The sequence below is a fragment of the Grus americana genome, chromosome 1 (genome assembly GCF_028858705.1).
Source record: "Grus americana isolate bGruAme1 chromosome 1, bGruAme1.mat, whole genome shotgun sequence".
In the NCBI taxonomy this organism is placed as follows: Eukaryota; Metazoa; Chordata; class Aves; order Gruiformes; family Gruidae; genus Grus; species Grus americana.
In genome coordinates, this window is record NC_072852.1 from 208,275,013 (window position 1) to 208,299,531 (window position 24,519).

Genomic DNA, 24,519 nt, shown 5'->3' on the forward strand with positions numbered 1-24,519 from the left:
GCAGGAGACTGAAAGGGATTGTTGTCCGGAATAGGAATCTGAGATTATATTAATTCTAATATTTAGGAGAGAAGGTTAGACAGAGAGTGAGTCGTAGTCAGTCCTAACACAATCAGTAGTAAATGTGCACTGAGTTAAACAGCATATGAGAAAAAGTTTTTTAAAAAAAGAAAAAGAAAAAAGTCCTACTGCTGCTTTGTATTTTGTTACTTGTTAGAAGAGTTTTAAGTGTTATCTGTTTATTTATTTATTTTTAATCTAGTAAAGCACTTTGAAAGTGATGGTAATGTTAGTCTGCACCTGAATAAATCAGTATAATCTCATCTTCATTAGAGTTTTGCTCTGCTGCTCTTTACTGTCAAGTCTCCCACAGCCAATTGCTCCACTCTAAGAGGGAGAATAGTGGTCCTTACTTTTTACAATTTTTGCATTTTACTTTCCAGCTCGGCTTTCTTCCACCTGTCAGTCACTCTTGCCTGTTTGTTTAGCGCTCTCACAAGATTAACCTTTGCTGGATCTTATCTGATGTGCCTCTTGTGAGTCAATGTACAGAGTCACTATTCTGTCATGTCCCAAAATCCACCTCTGAGGTATGGATAGTTCCTGTGGCCTTGCCTAAACCTGTAAGTGGTACTGCCCTCCTGATGTTGTAAAAGCTGCTTTATTGATATGAAGTTGATTTAAAGAGGTGTATGTATATCCACAAAAGGGAATGAACTGTCCTCCTGTGCTTTTATGTCAGTAGAAGTGATAGTACCAGTTACATGGCATGTGCATGTATACATAAAATTCACTCCCAAAGTATTTTAGTAATGTAAAAACTTGTATATAATGGACAAAATGAGAATGGCTTGACAGTCAACAGTTGAACTGAAACTTTCAAAAGTTTCTTTTTTTAATAAATTGAAATATTAATTTTTGAAGTTAGAGGCTTCATATTTTGCTGAAGTAATAGCTAGCGGAGAGTAAATTTCAGAAACGTCCTCACCCAGACAACACTACTGTCTTCAGCATATTACAGTTCACAGTAACCTCTTCATCTGCTGGCAAGCTGATCTCTAAAATACTCTTCCTGGGATAAGTGTGTGCACTTTCAGCAGTTATTAGGGGATAAGTAGAACTTAACTAACCATTTCACATGCTTTTTCTCTCTACAAAGCCATAATCCTCCATAGGATAGGCTTCGGGAAACAGGGCTGTTTCAGGTAGGGCTCTGATTTTTTTTATTATTTATTTATCTAAAGAATTACAGCAGAATAATCTCAGTAGGGTAAAGGCTATCACAAATAAATAAGATTTGTTCCATTTTCTGAGTAGAGTTACAAAATACCTTCATACAAGGACAGCTGTGACCACACAGAACAAAGATGGGAAGAGAGTAAGGAATTACCCTGCTTTATATTGTTGCAATCTGGTTAAAGCAGTGGCACTGTTGTGCTCTGAAGACACAGAGAAAGCAGGGAGTCTGGGACCAGATGGGCTGTATCCGAGATCTGATATTTCTGGGAGAAACTTAAAGTCTTTGAAAGACCATACAGAGTGGGGGAGGTCCCTGAGAACCAAGCAGAGGCAAATGTACTTATCTTCACAAAAGGCCAGGAGAATAATTTGGAGAATTACAAGCCAGTCAGCCTCTCTTCAATCCCTTTGAAAGTCAGGGATTGAGTCTTCATGGAGCATGTTTCTGGGTACATGAGGGAGAATAAAGTAACTGGAACCAGTCAGCATGGATTTACCAAGGGACTGACCAACTTGATTGACTTCTGTAAGGAAAAAAAAAAGTCTGAATTTGTACATAATGAGAAAGCACTAGATGTGACCTTGATTTTTAGTAAGGTTTTTCATGCTGTTTCTGACAACATCCTTGTATCCAAGTAAGGCTGTTACGGTCTGTGTTTTGCCAATTCTGCATCAATATTCATTCATCTGCTGATGGCTGTGGAGAGTTTGTGTGCAGCTGTAGTATGTTCTGTGCTTTCCTTATGTTTTTATGAAAATAAAGAACAGATAATTATAAAGGTTATTTTGTATGACCACTCTTACCTAACACAACATGGAGGTGTGATCTGATCTCAGGGTAGCTGATCACAGTAGGCCTAATCTTGAATAGAATTATATAGAATATGGAATATTGTCTACTACATTTTCCAGCCATATTAGCCAGTAAACTCCAGTTGAATGTCTAGTTGGAATTTGGTGGTGTTAATAGAAAAAAAAATCAAATATTTCTGATTATAGAAACTTTTTATTGGGATTTGTGTATAAAAATAGAATGTCTTTGTCTTAAGAGAAAACTGAAGTGGTTGAATGCTTGAAATGATTGGAATAGAAGCAGGTTTATACTGTGGTATTTTAAAAATGTATTTTAGAACCCAAACTGTATCCTGCCTACAGTTATTTCTTTAGGAATAATTTTTTTAATAGCTCATCAGGCTTAAAAACATTTATATAAGTCGAAGGCACATTAGATTAAGTATTTATTATAGCTGAGGTTTTCAATGGGACTTATATGCTCGAATCACTTTGTAATTCTTAGAAAACCCTCTTATGTGTCCTTGTGTGCAGAGCAGCTCTGGCTGTGTAAACACATGAGGCTGTTGTTAAAGTGAAAGGCTGTTAAAGTGCTTGTTCTGTATTTCTATTTTAAATATGGTGGGAAAGCAGGAAACTTCTACAGAGAGCTTTACTTCATGTGACATTAGGAAAGTAATTTGATTAAATGTTCGACGTATTGCTTGGCAAAGTGGAGTTATTGTAGCTGTGTGGATTCACTGGAAGTCAGTTCTAAATTGTGCTGGTTTTGGCTGGGATAGAGTTAATTTTCTTCACAGTAACTAGCATGGGGCTGTGTTTTGGATTTGTGCTGAAAACAGTCTTGATAATACAGAGATATTTTCGTTCTTGCTGAGCAGTGCTTACACAGAGCCAAGGCCTTTTCTGCTTCTCACATCACCCCACCAGCGAGTGGGCTGGGGGTGCACAAGGAGTTGGGAGGGGACACAGCCGGGTCAGCTGACCCCAACTGGGATATTCCATACCATATGACATCATGCTCTGTATATAACTGGGGAAGCTAGCTGGGAGGCAGGATCGCTGCTTGGAAACAGACTGGGCATCGTTGGGGTTTTTTTAGGGTGGTGGTTTGTTTTTTTTTTTTCTTTCTTTGGATGGGCTAGTGAAGGGTGTCCCTGCCCATGGCAGGGGGGTTGGAACTAGATGATCTTTAAGGTCCCTTCCAACCCGAAACATTCTGTGATTCTGTGACACTTAATATTAGTGTTTCCGTAATGGCTGGTGTCCTCTGTTTTGATTCAAAGTGAGATTTGTAGAAAACATGTGGTTGCAGAATTGTCTTTTATCTTTCCCTTTTTCATAATGAAAAAATCTGTCTAGCACTTTTTGTTACAGAGAAAAGAATTTTAAGTTAATTCTGTCTTCCTGAGTTTGTGGATTGTTTGAAACAACGGAAATAATTTGTGTATTTTTTTTTTCCTCCTAGACTTGTAAAGTCTGAATTTTGGCGAACTTGCTAATTTGAAAGACTTGGTTTACATATGCTTGGTTTTACATTATCAGCTAACTCCCTTTGCCTCATGAAAGTATCACAGTCCCAATGATCCCTTGATTGCCTATCGTATCTCCAGCCTGTCCTCTTTTCTCCACTTTGTCCTCTTCCTTAAAGTAAAAAATTAATAGCCTTGAATTACTGTGACCTACAAAATAAATGACATTAAGTACTGATAATTGTGGTGGTTGCTTAGAACTGCCATGGCTACGTAAAAACTCACATAGTAATGGTAATACTTGCCCATTTTATTGTAACAGCTTAACGTGTTTGGATTTTTGAGGAAGTATCTATGATCTTACTATTTCACTTGCACAGATAACAACTGATATTTTAAAGAGCAAACCAAATTGAAAGAATTGCCCATAAATTAATCAGTCTTGGGACCATGTCTGTGAACTGTGTGATAAAGATAATAATATTTAAGAATCGCTACACTTTTACGCTTCTGGGATTGTAGGGTTATACAGCCTTCCTCTGAGTTCTGTTCTATATTAAGTTTTAAGACTGTGGCGATAGTAGTTCATTGTCTGGCAGTACTTAAGGGTGAGAGTATTATCTTAAGTTGTTTTGCTATATATTGATTTCCCATTTTTGTTTGTGCTATAAGAACTAATTTTTTTTCACTGTCTAGGTATCTTTTCATAGTCATCAAGCCAAAGGCTTTCTGCAGCATGAGCAGATTAAGCAGAGTCATGTGCTGATTTGTAAGGCGGTGAATGCAGTGGAAACAAATTTTGGCAGTTATGGCCACATTAACATTTTTCCAAAAGATGCAGTGAGAGTTGTGAATAGTGCCAAACTCAGTCTTCTGAATTGCACCGTAGGCAACTATTGTAATGTTACATACAAAAAACCTAATACACTTTCACATTGTGTACTGCTGTTTATCTATAGGCATTAATTTATATCAGTTTAGGACTCTCAACTCTTTCTAAGCTCATGTGGGTTTTTTTTAAGTTGAGTTATCTTTGATTAATAAAAGAGTGAATTTAAGAAAAAATAATTTGAATTAAAATAAATATAGGGAGGTTCATATTCCAGCATTCTTTTGTATGCATGCTGGTATGATGTGGATAGCAAAGGCATAAGATTTTTAAGCATTGAACTTGGGTACAATAGCAGTTGGTCATCTAACCCCCTTACTCTCCTTAGGAAAATTCAAACTTTAATACTTAGGCCTAGATCCATCTTACTTGCATTCATTTTACCAAAGTCTCCTTTTCTGAAAAGAATCTGATCTAAACTGCTCATGTGGATTTCCTCTTTAGTCAGTGGTAGGATAAAAACGGTTTCAGATCTTTCAGGTCCTGATTTCTCATTTGTCTTAAGGATGAAACACTGGCTAAAAGTGCCTTGTCTTCCTCTCTGCACTGAGAGTACAGGGGTCCTGAAACGCCTGACACTCAGCAGGTAAAGCAGAGGGACAAATGCCCCTATAGAAGAACAGTGATGTGACCATATACAGAGACTCAGTGCTACCACTGTTTAACACGTTTGGGGTTTTTTTGGTTGTTTTTTTTTTTTTTCCCCTACAGGTCCATGAAGGATTCTTGGAAAACAAAACTGCTCCCATAAATGTTAGTGCCACCAGCAGTTCTTCTGAGAAAAGGAGTACTGATTTACGAATATACATGCTGTGTTTCCTGCCATTCATGATCCTCCTGGTCTTTATTCGTGACCTTAAGAGCCTGTCCTTGCTTTCATTGCTTGCCAATCTGTCCATGGCTGTCAGCCTGGTGATCATTTACCAGTATATTGTTAGAGTGAGTATAAAAAAGTTTATTATCTTTTTTTTCCCCAGTGTGGCAAGGTGTATTTGTTGCATGTGGCAGTTGGTCTCTGATAGATCTATACTGACTATTGCTGAAAGGCAGAATTATCTTGTATTTTATCGAGGCATTTTAATTTAAGGAGGTGCCTTAATACTTGAGACATGGTGTAAACATGGACTTTTACAGTACTTTTGAAAGAAAGGATAATATTGCTGCTCTTAAGAAAATAGAAGTATGTATTGTAATGACCTGGAGTCAAGTGGAAGTATATGTGAATTTTTATGGGTTGCACACAGAACTTGCAAGGTTTTAATCTGTGGGCAATCTTTCTGTTGCAACAAAAGAACATTTCCGACAGCAACATTTATTTCTAGTGTTTCTCCAGTACAATCAGGAAAAATTTAACACTTACCCTTTAAGAATAGATATTGCAGAATTCCATCTCCTGAGAAGTTGAATAGTTGCTGCATTTTCTGGGTTGCTGCTGTGTTTCATATTTGGAGGCATTTTGTAATGGAACAAATTAAACTGATGGGTGGAAAAAAATCACATCTAGAAACATATACATTTTTATTAAGATTTTTGAAAAGTGCTAAATGGTAGCCACTGTTGCACACACAGTGTAGATAAGTGGTGGGTGTCACTATTGTTTGAGAAAACTTTCACGAGTGTTATGAAACAAGCGGGAAGTAGAAGATGGGGAGGAAGGCAGAAAAGCCAGCTAGAGGTATTGGCTGGGCAAGGAGGCAGTAGAAGTTAACATAAAGAGATTGAGTGAGATAGAGAGTAATTAATTGTTATGCAGGAACTCGCCTTCCATTAACAAGATTTTCTTTTACTGTCCCTTATGGTTGTGAAGAATATCTGTGCAGTATGAAAGCAGATAAGAAAATGCAATACTCTGGCAATAACATAAGTTTGCAGAAGGTTAAGTTTGAGGCATGAGCTTTCCCTTTTGTTTTAGTTGATGCTCACTCATATACACCAGTGTGATACTTTAAAAGTGAAAAATTCTAGCGTCAGTAATATGAACCTAGAATAAGTATATCTGCAGGTGTCTGTGCATGGGTGGGAAGGTGTCTATAAATGTGTATAAAGGACTAAGTTTGGGAGGAAACCTGAGGATTCTAAATAGCAATGTATACACCACTGTCAACATGTACTGAGTTTTATTTTCAATAGCATAACAAATCAGTTAAAATTGTAGGAACAGCTAATGCGCTTTACATAGCACTGTTTTGCTTTGTTTTCTTCAGGATATAGTAGATCCTCAAAAACTGCCTCCTGTGGTTGGCTGGAAGAAGTACCCGCTGTTTTTTGGGACTGCAATATTTGCTTTTGAAGGAATTGGTGTGGTAAGTGCTTTTTTGTGACTCTTTAAAATACCTGAATCTGTGCTAGATGATGGGATACAGGCAGTTTTACTCCTATTGTTATTTAGTTGTTTTTGTTGAAGCACTAATCTCCCATGTTGATATGAAAAGGATTAATTTACCTTGTCAAATAAGGCAAAAGTTGAGGACACAACATCCCTGTCAAAGCGGAGTTTGGTGAATACTGATTGCTACATGGACGGTTAGCAGGTTCCCAAATTACAAGGATGTCTTTACTTCCAAATAGATGGAGATAAGAGTGTAATAATAGCCAGTATCATAATATGCCATATAATAATATAGTACTCAGCTAATATGATGATACTATAATTATAATGATTCAGCAGCTCAGTTTTAGGTGATGAGTGTGTAAAAATAGAAATGTATTTATCATCCTTCTTTTTCTTTGAGATCACTGAGGACAAAGTGATTTATCAGAACTACATTATTCTTCTTGCCTCAAACTTATCTTATAGATGTGACTTGATAGAGATGATAAGGATAGAAACGTCAGAATATTTTTGATTCATTGCCTTCTGACAATGAACCTCAGTTCTTCATTGTTTCCTGAAAGATGTCAATTCAATAGATTTATCACTCCAAAAATCTGTTTTTTAAAAGTAGATCTCTTTTAATCTCTTTTATTCGCATATTTCTGCTTCTAAAGGCTTTCTCATTGTATCTCACGCTAGCAAAGTTTACAAGTTAGTTAGCACTTTTGTTCCACGTGGTATATTTTTAAAAATAGCCAAAGAGGCTTCTGGGAATGAAAGATGATAATGTCTTTAAACTGTTGGGAAATTACAATATACACTTTTTTTTGTTACTAATTTAATTACATACTTCAGCAAGTGTTACTGTATGCTTAAAACTAATAAACAAACAACACCCCCCACCTTCTTAAAAAACCCTCTAAACAAACCAAAACAACCCCAAAACAGCATGCAATTAATCTGAAATGATTGTCATATCACAGGAGAGTTTTCAAATATCTTTTCTTTTCTGGAACTGTCAGCACTGAATTAAACCAGAATATTTCACCCTACTGCTGTACTGTCACTGCCAGAAGCGCTGAATTGCAAAAACTCTTAACTCCTGTTATGTTATAGAAGTGTGTTTTCACACACGGGATATGTGGATCTAGTGACTGAATCTTCATTTCTCAAACTGTTCTTGACTGTTTCTCAAACTGTGAACTGACCGGTATGGAGGTTTAGCTACCGTATATCTGAGTGTATCTGGACATCTTTCCTTTTGTCATCTGGAAGTTCTGTCATAGGAAAACAGCCATTTATCTGGGATTGTTTGATTGTTTGTTTGGTCAAAAAAACCCCATGCTGAGTGAATCTGATAAATTGGACTATACTAAGCTTCTTGCTGTTAAATTGTATCGTCTGGGACTTACTGCATGTGTGTAAATGCAAGTCACGTACAGTAGGTCTGATAGGTATCCCAGTTGTATTAGATTTGTTGCTCATGTACTGCATAGCACGTGGGGGTGTGTTTGTAGCCAGGAAACCCCAAATGAGAGTCCTGTGAGCGTCAGGAAAGTGCTGAATGCTTACTGTTTGGTAGTGGTAGTTTATTGAATTACAGGTAGGGAATTGATTTATGGTAATTATTTTCTGGCACATTAGATTCCACATTAGACAGCTTGTGGTGGGTTGACCCTAGCTGGGGGCCAGGTGCCCACCAGAGCCGCTCTGTCACTGCCCTTCTCAGCAAGGCAGGGAGGGGAGAAAGGAAGATGGAAAAACAATCCCAAACTCGTGGGTCAAGATAAAGGCAGTTTAATGTAGCTAAAGCAAAAAGCCGCGCATGGAAGCAAAGCAAAAAGCAAAAGATTATTCTCTAGTTTCCATCAGCAGGCGATGTCTGGCCACTTCCTGGGAAGTGAGGCTTCAGTATGCGTACTCCTTACTCCAGAAGACCAACATTGTAAAAAAAAAAAAAAAAACCAACAACAACAACAACAAAACCCAACAACGAATGCCCCTGCCCTGTTCCTCCCCCTATCTCTCAGTTTCTTATTGCTGAGCAGATGTTCTATGGTATGGAATATCCCTTTGGTCAGTTTGGGTCAGCTGTCCTAGCTGTGTCCCCTCCCAAGATCTTGCCCACCCCCAGCCTGCTGCTGGTGGGTGAGAAGAAATGTTGGAGAGACGGCCTTGATGTGTGCTGGCACTGCTCAGTAGTAGCCAAAACACTGGTGTGTTATCAACAGTTTGCTAGCTACCAATACACAGTACAACACCATGAGGGCTGCTGTGGGGAGAATTAACTCCATCTCAGCCAAACCCAATACAATCTCCACCCCTTATTCCATACCATTTGTATCATGGTCACGCCCCACACACTTTAATACATATATATATATTTTATAACCATTTCATTGTATTTACTTCTTATTAGCTACTATCTCCAGTCCTTTAACAGATAGATGTTACGCTGCCGTTCTGTGAACTTCCTCTGCTCCTCCAGATGTTCATGAACTGGCTATGACTTGGGCCCAATCCGTCAGGATGGGTGTTCAGGATAGGAGTAGCAATATGTTCAGTTGTTGGGCACCAACATTGGCTTGCTTTGGGCTGTTGTTGCATTCATCTGGCTCCCTGTGAAACTTGCTCTTCGTTGGTTTGGGTCATTCCTTCTACATTACTTCCTAGAACGTACAACTCGCATTACAGATTATTTTACCCCAAGGTTAAATCTCCTTGAGGTACACACCGGGTCTCTCCATCCTTCTGCATTACCCACCAAGTACACCCAGGTCCTTGAGCAAAGACAATCCCAGGAATGGGTTTGCCTTTTCCCATGGGAGGAGCAATCCACACGGCCTTCCCCAGCCACTTTCCCACGTGTACTACAGCGACCTTCTCTCCTCCCACAGTATGTAGGGGTTTTGTTTGGGCAGGACCAGGATAGTTAGCAGATCCTCTGGTATTAATCAGCCAAGTGGCTTCTGCTAAATTTGTATCCCAGTGCTTCCATGCCCCATTACCTAATGCCCTCAACATAGTCTTTAACAGTCCATTATATCTTTCCAGAGGCTTGTGGGTGATAGGGGACCGGTTTGCTGGGATTGCTTGCCTGTTCAGGTGTGAAGTCTCAGGCTATAGGAGGTGATAATCGCCCTAGGAACCTGCCCAAATCCTTCCACACACCCTGCCACCTGGGGACCGGCTGCCTCAGGGCACGTTTCAGTATTGCCTCACTCAAAAGTTGTCTCCCCTTAAACCAGGATAAAACCAAACTCCACAACACCCGTAATATGCCAGCAGTATTAATTAGTAATATTAATGAGCTTACATAAGGGTGAACAAGGACCTTGGGAGCCTGCATAATGAAACCATCCACATCAAACCCAGGTAGAGAGATGTGTTCCCCCATCATCTCCACAAGATAGCTCCCCCAGCACAGCAATAACATCGATGCCAGGGCTATGCACATAACCATTGTTTGTACTAGCATGCTCCCAAGTTCCTTCATCCTCCTCACAAAATAGCTCCCCCAGCACAGTAAGATCATCAACACCAGGGCAAAGCACAGAGCAGCCATTGTTTGTATCAGCATGTTCCTAAGTTTAGCAAAATGGAGATAAGCAGCACAACTAACAAACCCCGTGACGTGCACAGGAGCTTGCAAATTAATAACTACTATAGCTGTAGCACGCTTAATACAAAACTGCCATTGTCGTGCCCCATGTTGGGCGCCAAAAAGGACTGTGGTGGGTTGACCCTGGCTGGGGGCCAGGTGCCCACCAGAGCTGCTCTATCACTCCCCTCCTTCACTAGACAGGGGAGAAAAGGTATAACGAAAAGCTTGTGGGTCGAGATAAGGACAGGGAGAGATCACTCACTAATTAACGTCACAAAACCAAAGCAAAACAGAGGAAAGAGAGGGAATTCATCTAATTTATTACCAAGCAAAACAGAGTAGAGGAATGAGAAATAAAATCAAATCTTAAAACACCTCCCCCCACCCCTCCCATCTTCCTGGGCTCAACTTCACTCCCAGCTTCAACCTTTCCCCCCTCAGTGGCACAGGGGGACAGGGAATGGCGGTTGTGGTCAGTTCAGCACACATTGCCACTCCTTCCTCCTCAGGGGGAGGACACCTCTCATCGTTCCCCTGCTCCAGCATGGAGTCTCTCTCACGGGAGACAGTCCTTAACGAACTTCTCTAACGTGGGTCTCTCCCATGGGGTACAGTTCTTCACCAACTGCTCCAGTGTGGTCTCTCCCACAGGGTGCAGACCTTCAGGAGCAAACTGCTCCAGCATGGGTCCCCCATGGGGTCACAAGTCCTGCCAGCAAACCTGCCCTGGTGTGGGCTCCTCTCTCCACGGGTCCACCAGTCCTGCCAGGAGCTTGCTCCAGCGTGGGCTTCCCATGGGCCACAGCCTCCTTCAGGTGCCTCCACCTGCTCCAGCGTGGGGTCCTCCACGGGCTGCAGGTGGAATCTCTACACCCCCTCATCCTTCCTCCATGGGCTGCAGGGGGACAGCCTGCTTCACCATGGTCTTCACCATGGGCTGCAGGGGGATCTCTGCTCCGGCGCCTGGAGCTCCTCCTGCCCCTCCTTCTGCACTGACCTTGGTGTCTGCAGAGTTTCTTACATCTTCTCACTCCTCTCTCTGGCTGCAAAAGCTCTCCCTCTAAGTGTTTTTCTTCTTCTTAAATATGTTATCACAGAGGTGCTGATTGGCTTGGCCTAGGCCAGCGGCGGGTCCGTCTTGGAGCCGGCTGGCATTGGCTCTATCAGACACAGGGGGAGCTTCTAGCAGCTTCTCACAGAAGCCACCCCTGTAGCCCCCCCCACTACCAAAACCTTGCCATGCAAACCCAACACACCGCTCCTTAGATTTACATCAACACTAGTAGCATTGACTTCCAACATAAACCTCTGAAGAACTGCCCAGAGCGTTGTGCTTGATTGAATCCCTGGTTGTTACTAATGAGATCTTTAAGAACTCCAAACTTTTTTCCTTCTTTTATTCAAGAGCATATAATGTTGGGTTCATTTGAATGGTACCTTTAAAACATAAAAATATTGCTTGATATTATTAGATATTAGCATCATACAGTTATTGCATATATTTCTGTATAGGTTGTCTCAATTTCTTACTTGATGTATTGGGTCTGGGTGGGATGGAGTTAATTTCCCCCACAGCAGCCCCACAGTGCTGTGCTGTGCTGTGCTGTGCATCGGTAGCCAGCAAGGTGTTGGTAACACACCGGTGTTTTGGCTGCTGCTGAGCAGTGCTGGCACACACCAAGGCTGTCTCTCCAACATTCCCCCTCAGCAGCGGGCTGGGGGTGGGCAAGATCTTGGGAAGGGACAGAGCCAGGACAGCTGACCCAAACTGACCAAAGGGATATTCCATTCCATATGATGTCTGCTCAGCAATAAAAGCTGGGAGAAAGGAGGAGGAAGGGGGGGGTGTTCGTTATTTATGTTTGTCTTGTGGAGCAACTGCTATGCATGCTGTAGCCCTGCTTCCTGGGAAGTGGCCAGACATCGCCTGCTGATGGGAAGTAGAGAATAAACCTTTTGTTTTTCCTTTGCTTCTGTGTGCAGCCTTTTGCTTTATTAAACTGCCTTTATCTGGACCCACGAGGGGTTTTTTTTTCCATCTTATTTTTTTCCTCTCCCTGTCCTGCTGAGGGAGGGGAGTGATAGAGCGGCTTGGTGGGCACCTGGCATCCAGCCAGGGTCAACCCACTGCAATTGATCATAATTTACTTACTTTTCAAACCAAACGAAGAGTGTGTTTTAGTTTTTTCACTTTCTTACTGATGTTTACAAACTAATTAAATGTTTATGTTCATTATGGTTTGATATACTTTGTGTATTACACAAGACAAAATAATGTGGCTAACTGCAAATTAAAATTTTTGTAAAAGTGAAAATCTAGAGCTTAATGTTTCTTCCTTATATGTAGAATGATATTAATATGTCTGTGCCTCTCAGGGATATTTTGAACATGCATAATGTTTGCTGTGCATTCTTATGCATTCTTATGCTTTAGTTGCGTGCATCACTGAGAAGATTTGAAGAAAAAAATATTTTATAATTTCGAATAATCAGTACTAAATAAAGTTGTTTAAGCATGAAATAAAAAAGATGAGTGAAGCAAAGCGAGACACACGTTTTCACTTTAAATAGTTAATATTTCATACAGTTCTTGGTGATTGATTTAATTGATAATTAGTTATTACAGCTCAGTTACCATCATAGACTGAACTGTGATATATCTGTATGCGTGTTTGTGACCTCCTGCAAATGTGAGGTGGAACACGTTTAAAATTCTTTCACTGAGGTGTAAGCTAATGCGTTTCAATTCATATTACAATGGATTAAGAATATTCACGTAGCTGATGATTTGTGATAACCTGTTACTCTTTGTCTTAGTTACTGTTGTTCCTATGTCCATGTGGTTGAATAGTTCTGATAAGGAAAAGAAACCCCACCACTGAATTAGATTGGCTCCTTAGTCTGTTCTCTCTGACTGCAGGCACTCAAAATGGATTTCCGTCATCTTAGTCTTGATGTTAGAGACTTGATTTTAGATTTTTTTCTGGAATGTCTTGCAAATAACACATTTCTGTGAAGCTATCTGAACATCAGATTATAAACAGAAGACTTAAGGTCTTAATTTTATCAGAAAAGTTGATTATGGTTGATTCATTTTATGCATTAAGTTGGGTGTAAGCAGTTATGAGGCCTCGTTTTCCTTTTCCTTGATTCCAAACATACTTTGTGCTAATTCACGCTGTACTCATCTGAGAGCTGCCAGATTATTGAATGTTATGAACAGGGACAGCAGGTGAACTTCTGAGTTCTTTTGGCTGGTTAAGTCTTCTTAAGCAGAACCTGACAAGAGAGGAAAAATATCCTTCGAGTGGTTTGTCTACCACCATTTTTCTGTGTAAAATGGTCTTTCCTGCTAGGAATATTTAATGATCAACAATTTGAGTAGAGGAATAAATGATAGATAAGGCACAGTATAAAGCAGTACACCTTAGCCATAGTAGTCATGAGGATTTTTTTTCAGATACTTAATTGATTTTGTTTTCATTTACAAGGAGTGGCTAATGTAGAAAGAAAATAATTGGCAGTTCATAATGTCATGCTCAGTATGGAAATATGTTTGTCTGGTTTCTTTGAACCAAATAATAGACTGCAGAGGAAATACTCTAGCACTGATTTTTTTTCATTCCATTGTTCCAAAAAGCTTTTCATATATTGATTTTTTTCTTTTAGTTTAACACTTGTCATCACTTAAAGTATGACTGTAGTTCTTTAGTAACTCGATTAAAATTAGTGAGACTAATTAAACAGAGGAGTCTGACGTCCTGTTCACAATGGGGAATGTGATTCAGGGAGGTGCAGTGCTTCAGCAGATTCCTAGTAGGATGTCCTTGATGAAGTGTATTTCTTTTTCAGATGGTGAGTGTAGGAACATGGGTTTTGGTTAAAATCTGTCATTAGTTTAGGACTGATTAGCTGTCCCTGTGTAATAAGAAAATCAGCAGTATGAAAGTAGTTTGGAATATTGTTGCTTCAGCTGTAGTCGATCCCTAGATAAATAGACTTTAAGAACCTTAATTTTACTGAATTGTGTTTGTAATAACTCAAAGGAGGAAGAGTAGCCTATTTATAATTGAAATCTAGAATCTCAAATAAACCAAGTCATTGCCTAGAAACTAATACTCTTGTAATACTAAGAGGTAGTTAAACATTTCATAAGCCAGTGTTGGATAACAATTTTGAGATACTTTCATTAAAACTAAAATTAATAATATGATGAATTGAGCTGTTCATATCTATCTGAGAGTGCAATCTAAACTCATTTGCTGGCAGATTTGAACTATTTTGACATTTTGCTGAAGTCCAGGCAAGTTGTTAATTTATTGCTACAACTACTACAGCAGAAATAACATCGGTGCCATCGAAGGGCTGGTTAATGGTAACACGTGCTGAACTCTGAGTGATGCTTGTAACAGGATTAAAAAGTGCTGCAGTCTGTTGCTCGTACTATGCATTTCTTTGCTCCCTGTTTGAATAGTCTGTAGAAATGAGGTCACTGCTGATTGGTATAAGGTACCTGCTGCAAATTGTGAATGTCTTGGCAGCCAGGTGGTAATGATCGCTGTGTGCTAGCAGGAGGAGTTGGCAGCAGGGGTACCCAATGATCCCTGAATATTGAGTTAAATAGGAACTGAGGGCTCGGGACTGGCAGTCTGGTGGTTATCATTCATAGTGTGGAGAGTCGTTTTGGGTTTTCAACACTTGTAAGTTAAGATTTTAAGATTGTCAGGGTGACCTTGTGAAAATCGTATTGACTAGTGGTATTAATACACTTTGTGAAACACTAGTAGCAACAGAAATGCAGTACTATTAAGTGGATACAACAGACCATTTTAGATATTTGGTTTTGTTTTAATCTTGAAAGTGAGGATTTCTGTTCAGAAGGCAATAATATGTTGATTAAGAGCTGGAGAAACTATATTCAGCCCTCTGTGGACCTTTTTAAGTACAGGGCTCTGCTAGGGATGGGAGAATCTGCAGCTGCTTCTTTCCCTCTGTGCTATAGCTCCTCTCTGGCTGTGGGTTCCCTGTGCCAGATGATGCTACCTGGGAAATCATGGGGCTTGTGTTCAGGCCACAGAAGAGAAAGGGAGTACCAACACTACTTCTTGAATACATTAACTGCAGGTGATATAAGGGACTGAATGTGTCTTTCAGAGAACTCGTAACGTTATTTTGTAAGAATCATGTTCGAGAGCCTCTTTCATATTCCAAAGGTGAGTAGGTCTGTTTTTATAATGAATGTGAGATTTTTGTTACTCAACTAAAAAGTAACTTCACACTGTGATCCTGAGTGTGCCCAAAATGTAGTTAAACCTCTTGAACATACTTTTCAGAGGAGCGTAAAACCAAAGCCTTCAGGCTTGGATATGTCTGTAGCATTACCGTCTGCAGGTAATAGCTTTGCATAATGTTATGCTTATATAATAGCAGTTACACTTAATGAATATTCTGCAGTGAAAGTCTGGTTGGCTTTCTTGTTCAAGGTATAAAAACCAAATCCAAATGTGGAAGTGATATTTTAATATAAGCTTCAGGGGGAAGGAGGATGAAATAGATTCATAACATTTAAACAAGAAAGATAATTTTTCTTCTCTATTACATATAAATATGCTAAGTTAAGTACAGTTTGTACAATTGAGTACATTTGGGTTTTTTTTCCTGTTGAGTGCTGCAGACTGATTAGCCTACAAAGTGAAAATGGTACTTTCCAACATTAATTTCAGGTTTGGGAAAAAAGGCTTCTGATATTTTAGCCTATTACTTGAAGATGTCTATTCAAACTGCTTTTGAACCTGGATATCACAGCTTCGCAGTAGAAGGTAGAGTGGCATTTGTACACTAAAGGACAGGCTCTGGAATCCCATTAGGCAGCCGCTAACCAATTCCAGGATTTTAAAAAGAGAAAACTAAGTGGATTATAATTTTAAAATGTCATTATTTGGATTTTGAAAGTGATGCAGATGAGCTTGTTAGGCCTGTGGCTTTGAGATAAAAGCCTCTCATTGTCAGAAATTCTTTTGCCAGATTAATATCATCCTTTAAAACAATTAATGAAACCCAGTGGCACTCTTCTGTTAAGACTGTGGTGGGTTGACCGTGGCTGGAGGCCAGGTGCCCACCAGAGCCGCTCTCTCACTGCCCTCATTCACTAAACAGGGGAGAAAAGGCATAACGAAATGCTTGTGGGTCGAGATAAGGACAGGGAGAGATCACTCACTGATTGTTGTCATGAGCAAAACAGACCGAACATAGAGAGGGAATTCATCTAATTTATTACCAAGGAAAACAGAGTAGAGGAATGAGAAAATAAAATCAAATCTTAAAACACCTCCCCCCACCCCTCCCATCTTTCCGGGCTCGACTTCACTCCCGGCTTCAACCTTCCCCCCCTCAGCGGCACAAGGGGACGGGGAATGGGGGTTACGGTCAGTTCATCTCACGGTGTTTCTGCCGCTTCTTCCTCCTCAGGGGGAGGACTCCTCTCATCGTTCCCCTGCTCCAGCATGGAGTCCCTCTCACGGGGTGCAGACCTTCAGGAGCAAACTGCTCCAGCGTGGGGTCCCCCACGGGGTCACAAGTCCAGCCAGCAAACCTGCCCTGGCGTGGGCTCCCCTCTTCACGGGTCCGCTGGTCCAGCCAGGAACTTGCTCCAACATGGGCTTCCCATGGGCCGCAGCCTCCTTCAGGTGCCTCCACCTGCTCCAGCGTGGGGTCCTCCACGGGCTGCAGGTGGAATCTCTACACCCCCTCCTCCTTCCTCCATGGGCTGCAGGGGGACAGCCTGCTTCACCATGGCCTTCTCCACGGGCTGCAGGGGGATCTCTGCTCCGGCGCCTGGAGCACCTCCTGCCCCTCCTTCTTCACTGACCTTGGTGTCTGCAGAGTTTCTTACATCTTCTCACTCCTCTCTCTGGCTGCAAAAGCTCTCTCTCTCTAAGTGTTTTTTTTCATCTTAAATATGTTATCACAGAGGCGCTGATTGGCTCGGCCTTGGCCAGCGGCGGATCCATCTTGGAGCCGGCTGGCATTGGCTCTGTCAGACACAGGGGGAGCTTCTAGCAGCTTCTCACAGAAGCCACCCCTGTATCCCCCCCACTACCAAAACCTTGCCACACAAACCCAACACAAAGACCAGACTGCTTTGGTCAGAAACAGACATTTAACAGGTAAGATGACATCATCTAAATTTGCTTAGAGCATCTCTAGACCGGAGTGTATCAATTTTATTAGTGTTCTTTTGAGGTGATGCAAAGGCTTGTATCATCAAACTATAAAAGGTGGGAGTTCTCAGAGGATGTTTTTGCATTTGGATATCTAAGCGTGTAGGTGACTGGATTTGATGACAGTGGAGATAACCTACTCCTAAATGTACGTGGTAAATGTGGACTTTAAATGTCTTGTCAGCAAGAGGCAGGGTATAGCTGTTGTGCAAAATCACTTGGTTTGGATGCCTTCTGAAGATGGTTAATGTAAGAGAGGAGGAAAAAGATTATGGGCAAATGTGTAGAAACAGAATGTTTTTAGATGTAGCAGATTAAAAAAATGTATCAGAAACTAAAAAAATTGGTTATCTGTCCTATTCAACTGAATGCTGATAAAATCTCAGGCAACTTGATATTACCTCTTTATCAAGTTAAATATTCCCTACCACTTCCTGAGTCTGGAGAAACGTCTTTTTACCCTGGAGAACCATTTGCTTGTGCACATTCTAACTTTAATACTTCCTGTGTTTATTGCCGATCTTACTAACACAAACAGAAGACTCCTGAGCGTAACTTTTCAGGCAGCATTCCATACCTGATGCTTGCAACATTCAAATGTTTCTTTTTCCTTAGAAAACTCAAGATATGCATGCATTTACACAACTAGGAAAATAAAGGCATTTAAGTTTACTGCTTGCTCACCTAAAATGTTTCTTAATCATTATGTGATTGGTGACTTTGGAGAAACAGAAAAAGAACAAGAGGGACAGTGTGCCAAGCTGTCGTGTTCTGCTTTGCCAGCTTGTGGCAGGTGGGTTTTGGAGTCTGATAAACGTGGCTTCAGATGGAAAACCCTGTCTTAGGTGGAAAACTTGTCCGTCTTTGGCTCTGCTGCACGTATACTTGAGAGAGACATATACTTCTTATACTAATTATACGTGTAATTGAGAAGCAGAGTTAAATAATTTCAGGTAGAAATATTTTATGTAGTTTATTTTCCTTTTTTGGTGTCAGATTTTTTCGTTCCCCCCAGCCCGTCCTCCTGTAATTCTAAACTGCTGCTATTTTGCATTTACTTGTAATGGTTTCAGGTAAGATTTCCTCCTCCTTTCCAATATGGTCTGAGTGACTGCTTATCTGCAGTATATGGAATTGTCCAAGTAATATTTAAATATGAATTTTTATTATATGACAAACCTTTTGAATATAGCTGTGAAGATGCAAAAATGTTAGTAACTTTTCCTGGAGAGAGCAGCTAACTAGAATAAATGCTTGCATCCTTAGTTTTAGACTTTCATATCTGTCATTTAATTGGCAACATCTTAACTTTACCATCTATAATAGTATTTTTTTTTCCCCTCTCTGAGCAGCCTTTTCATCAATGACGGTAGCATTGCAGTGTGTGTGTGTATAACAATAAATAAAATTGAAGTTCTAGTTTACCTCTTAAATATTTTGCCAACATATTTATTTTATAAATTAAATCTACTGCATGTCATAGAATAATTTACATTTATTGGATCAAGCATGATGGAGACAACAGGTTTTTTTTTAAAAAAGTGATTTTATTGCTAAACCACAACAATGTCTCAAAATACTAGATATTAATAGACCTATGTTTTTGTCAAAGTACTTTTAAACTCAGTAATCTTCTTGAATGTTCACTGAAGAATAGTGTTTCTAAACCAAAAATTTTTTATGAATACACATTCTCCCGTATTTGAAAGACCCCTAATCATCCACTGTTGAACACTTCCGCAAGCATCAGTAGCGGCTCTCTAATAAACATTGTGGCTTAAAAATCATATTGATTTGTCAAGACCAGCAGGAAAAAAACACCTGAAGGAGATGGGAGAGGTGGAAAGGAAAAATATTGTAATGGTGAAGGCATTTGAAAGAAGAAGGTTATAGTAGGAAGTGGTATGTTGTGTATTCTTCAACTTTATTGTGTATTCTTCAACTTGTCTTGTACTTGAGCTGTTTGAGCGCTTCACAGAAAAAGTGATGAGTAGTTTAGCTGTCAAGGTGCCATGCTCTCTTGTCAAATGGAGGTGTATAAAACTTTCTACTCTTCTAAGAAAAGCAAATAAAATTGTCAATGTCTTACCTCCCTTCTATTTTGGATGGATTGATTTTTTTCAGAATAGGATGGTTGTTTCTTTTGATGATGATCATGTTAAAATCTAAGATGTGAATTGCAAACCCTGTCTATTGCTAGGCTTTCTATGTTGGGGTCCTGTCAGTTTTTAACTCAGTCTAGGAGCGTATATGACTGTTTTAAATGTTCCTTTTACCAGGATAGAGAAATTTCTGTGTTTAGAGTTGTAAAACTTTATAGCATCCTTAATCCTGTTTATTTTCTGTGATACTTGTTAATCCTCGATAAAAACATTGTAATTTATTTTTTCACTTGTGCAGTCATGGAGCTTGCTCAGCCCTGTGTGGGACCTTGCACTATATGTATACTTTGTCCCATGTCACTTCAGAAGCTAAAGCAACATGAGGGTTGAAGAGCATTTTGGACAAAAGTCAAAAGGCTTTGTGGGAAGACTAAATGGTTTTAAACTGTTTGCATTGAAACAGATTAAAGTTCATAAATTGTTTGACTCCTGCCTAGAAAGAAGCAGATATGGATAAGTGAGAACTTTGTGATCATTATAGCTTATTTTAAGGTGATTGAAATTTGATGTGGGTTTGATCCTTGGCTGACATAAAGGTTTAAGTGTCATTGCAGCTTTGGGAAACTTGATTTTTAACTCACGAACCAGAAACAGTCCAGAAATACGTGGTCATGTACTATACCTTTATGTATTATTGCAGTGAAATATACTCTTCAGCAACACTTGTTGTGTTTCTAACTCATGTTTTCTTTTATCATTTATCCTACAGAAATTTTGAGAGTAGTGTAAGTTATGGAGGACATGCTAGAATATAGTATGGTATAGTCTGTAGGCTACAGTTCCAGATGCCGGGGGGACAGAGCGAAACTGAAGAGTGTGGCTGGAACTGTCTGACTAATTAGGAACATAATTTTCTATTGACTTATATCTTTTGCTGGATAAAATTACATACTAGTGTAAAGCATATAGCACTTTAATGATTTTGACAGGACAAGTATAAAATATTAGTGACAGAACTAAGATGCTGCTTTTTAGTTTTCAGTTTGCATTGTGGGGAAGTATTTAAGATTTTGTGAATATAGTCAGATAAGACATGATGGTACAGAAACTTGCATAGATTCTCTCCAATTTCAGAGCAAGCTAAAGATTAAATAAATGTCATAAGGGAGTGATAAATGAAGCTCTTAAGCATAAAAAAAAGTAAAAAGGAAAAAAGAACTTCTGGAGAAAATGAATGCTAGGTTCAGATGGCATGCTAAGTAGGATTTATATAATTCCTTCAAGCATTGTTAAATCAAGGCCATCAGAATTGGGCAATAGATTGTTTTTTGTGGATATGAGTAATTCTTTTTCCTGGTGAAACAGATAGGAAGCTGCTTTGCTGGAATCTGAGAAGATTGTTTTTTGGAGTGATTGAAATTGCTTGGCAGATTTCAGAAGGTAGTGTTCTGTAATGAGAACTTGGCTTCTGGATTTATTTAATTTGTACAAATCTTTTACTATAAAAATTGATGTACAGTCACCATTTGGTTTGCATCTTTCCTTGGGTAATAGTAGCCACCCTTTTATTTGCAGTCATGAGGGATCTGTTAAGGAAAATTAGATTGTTTATTGCACTTGTTGCAAAATAGTGACTTTCTGTATCTTCCTCGAGAGAGTGAGCTTTAAAAATGTATCCAAAAGTGATGGAATAAAAGCTTGTTGCTCAAAATTCTACATAAGACTTTTTCTGTACAGTGAAGGAGGAGTGGACAAGGGCAGGCAAGCAAAACATAGCAATGTAATAGACGTGTTATGATCATTATTTTACTTGGAGAAATCATACTTCTTCTGCAGACAGTTCGCCAGTACGCTGTAGGGTTGTAGATCCACCTGTCAGTGAACAAACTAGTTCATTGCTACCTTCTGCAGACAAGAAGTGTAGGTCAGACCTGGGCTGCAGTGGTTTACGGAGGATTCCATCTTCTGGCTTTGGGGGTTAGGTAGTAGAAGTTATGTTTACATACCTTGAATATTTTTGATGTCAGCTTCCTCAGCTTTTGTGCTTTCAATGAACAGCGCTTTATTTTGTTGTAGTAGGACATGATTATAGATGGATTTTTTTTTCTGAATAAATATTAATATATTGGTTTTAATTTTCAAAAATTCTTGAGTTGTCTGTACCTTAAACTAATCAAAACATCTGTATAGCTGTCTCTTCTACCTGAAAGACTTCTTTTAAAAGTGTAAGGGACGGAGGGTTGCTTCATTCTTGCCATTTTAGTGGCATTTCCTGAAAAAGGGAAAGATGACCGTATGTATTTAAACATTGAGCATGTCTGCTATTAAGTTATCCGTTACAAGATTAAGTTTTAGTGGCCATGACAATTAAAACGCAGTTCATCTGATTATCTGCAGGCTGAATGCTCTTGCAGGTTTTTTGGTCCAGTCATATAAAAAGTACAATAGAGATTTCTGGTTAGAATTAGACAGTCCCGTGCAGCGCAGTTGTAGAAAAATGGAGTGTAGCAGGATATTCAAGGCAAGGAATGAGGAGACGGTGGTATTACTGGGAGATTAATGTTACAGTGGTGAGGCACTGGAACAGGTTGCCCAGAGAGGTTGTGGAGGCCCCCTCCCTGGAAGTGTTCAAGGCCAGGTTGGATGGGGCTTTGGGCAACGTGGTCTAGTGGAGGGTGTCCCTGCCCATGGCAGGGGGGTTGGAACTAGATGATCTTTGAGGTCCCTTCCAACCCAAACCATTCTATGATTCTATGTTTATATCTACTGCATGCAGTTTGAAATGAGAGGGAAGATACTTTGCATAATGGTTGATGGTAGATTAGTCAGGTTATTTCAAAGATTTGATTATGATGCTTTGCCAGTAAATTGTGGGAACTTTTGAGTTTATTTGGTGGATGAAAGGAAGATGGATTATGCTTGTTTTGTAAATTAAGAAACCAAAGTTACTGAAGGAATCAAGTATTGAGTTTCAAGGAAGATAATAGTAGTGACATGTGCCAGTGTCTCAAAAATGATAGGAACATCTCTGTGGAGCGGTGACAGGGAACAAGATGGAGAATTTATTCAATTGAGGAGGGAGAAAAAAGGTGGAAAATGAGAAAGTATGAAAAGGATCTGTTTTGCCTAAAAAAAATTATTTCATAGGTGTTTAAGGCTATGACAGGGGACTAGTGTGAACTGGGGGAGAGTGCACAGAGGAAGCAGAGCATGGAAATCAGAAGCAGGGAAAAGATCCTTGAAATAAAAAAAAGTTTTTTTAAAAAAAAAGGTCTTTGAAACTCTGAAACTTAACTTATCACATGGATCTCATGGTTCTCTCGCCTCCAGCATTCTGCCCCCAGTGACCTTGCTTAGGAGAGAAGATTATTCCCCAAAGTTTTCCCTGACCATAGTATTTCCCATCACTAGTTTGTGCAAAGTTGTATGTGTGGTGATAGGTTAGAGGTCTGAAGAGTGTGGGAGGTATTCGACTCGATTAATGATACTGCCTGTTATAGCAGAAGGGGTTGTTTCAACAAGCATAGAACAACTTTGAAGCCTTAGTGTGAGACACTGAATTGATGCAACATCCCTTTTGAGAGAAGATATTTTGACGCAAATATTGGACAGATAGATTTGGAGGTGCACCTTTTTTCTTTCAGAGCTATTTAGTCATCTCGGTAGGGTGTTAGCTTTTTAAGAAAATAATTTAAAAGAATTGAAGAGTGAAATAAATTTCTGGCTCAAGAAAATAAGGACAAGAAGGCATATTCAGCTCCAGTGTTCCAAAAAGGAAGAAATAAAACCAAAACTAAAAAGCATTTGTGAAAACAACCTTATCTCTTTTGCATTGAGTTAAAACGTTAGGCTTTCTGAAGTCATTGCAACAGGGACTGTACAGGGACTGGAAAGAAATTTAGAGTGAAAATCTATCCAGCAGCTGCCCAGCAGTGACATAGTGTCAGAACAAGCACTGGCTCATGTCGTACCTCCCGTCAGCCTCTGTCCTCTTATGAACACTTCATGGACCTTTTGGATACTGATGGAATTTAACAGCTTAGGGAGCAGGGAGTTTGTGTAGTGTATGTGTAATTGGTTGTTACTTGGCTTCATGTTAATCCTGTGAGGTACAGAATTTTTCAGCTTGTCTGGAGTAGGTGCTACTGGAAACTGTATAAAACCTGGCTCAAGTCCTTTGCATAATTTCTTTGGGGATCAGTTCCACCAAGGGAAGAATCTCCTGCAGTGGCAGCAACTGGCTCAAAATGCCTGCTGCTGCTCAGAGAGAGTGCCTGAACCTGGGAAGGCTTGCCGCTGAGGCTGGGAAGGGACACTCTTGCCTAGACTGATGCAGGGAAGGCTGTGTTAGCATCCTCATCTGTTCAGTCTGGAGGTGGATCTAGTCCTGATGCTAACTCAAGAGTAAGTAGGGAGAAATTAGCATTTTTAAATATAATTTCTCATGGCTATAAAAACCAAAACAGACTAAAATGTCTTTGACTAATGATATTATCCTGTATTTCTTTTTGCATATCTTTTCCTTAAATTCAGTATAAATGAAGGTTGTAATGTTAAAGTGAGGTTGATGATGTGGGAACACATGTTTAGATGTAGTATGTTTTATTTTGACCTACTCATTAGTGTGCATGAAGTGACATCATTAATGAGGAAACTTGGTTTAGTGGATAGTTAAAAGCAAGAGTTAGTATGCTTAAGAGAAATGTCCTATAAAGTTTTTAAATTGCTTTTTTATTTTTTTTCAGTTAGGTCTTTGTTTTCTTGGAGAAACGTGGGTCTTCAGAGTGAGTGGGTTTAAATGCAAACGATAAAAAATCGTGGTACAGGTAGAAATTCAAAAAAACCTATATTTGGATGTTTCCTCTGGACTCAAGCACATAGTATGTG

At 39.7% G+C, this 24,519-nt stretch overlaps 1 protein-coding gene across 2 annotated transcripts in view; it reads left to right on the plus strand.

Moving 5' to 3' along the window:
- The window catches only part of SLC36A4 (solute carrier family 36 member 4), a 123,151-nt gene that overhangs the window by 23,570 nt on the left and 75,062 nt on the right, over window positions 1–24,519 (plus strand). For both annotated transcript variants that reach the window (XM_054809666.1, XM_054809673.1), the window contains exons 7-8: window positions 5,104–5,331; window positions 6,597–6,695. In XM_054809666.1, the coding sequence (XP_054665641.1) occupies window positions 5,104–5,331; window positions 6,597–6,695 (327 nt within the window). The remainder of the gene's footprint in view (window positions 1–5,103; window positions 5,332–6,596; window positions 6,696–24,519) is intronic.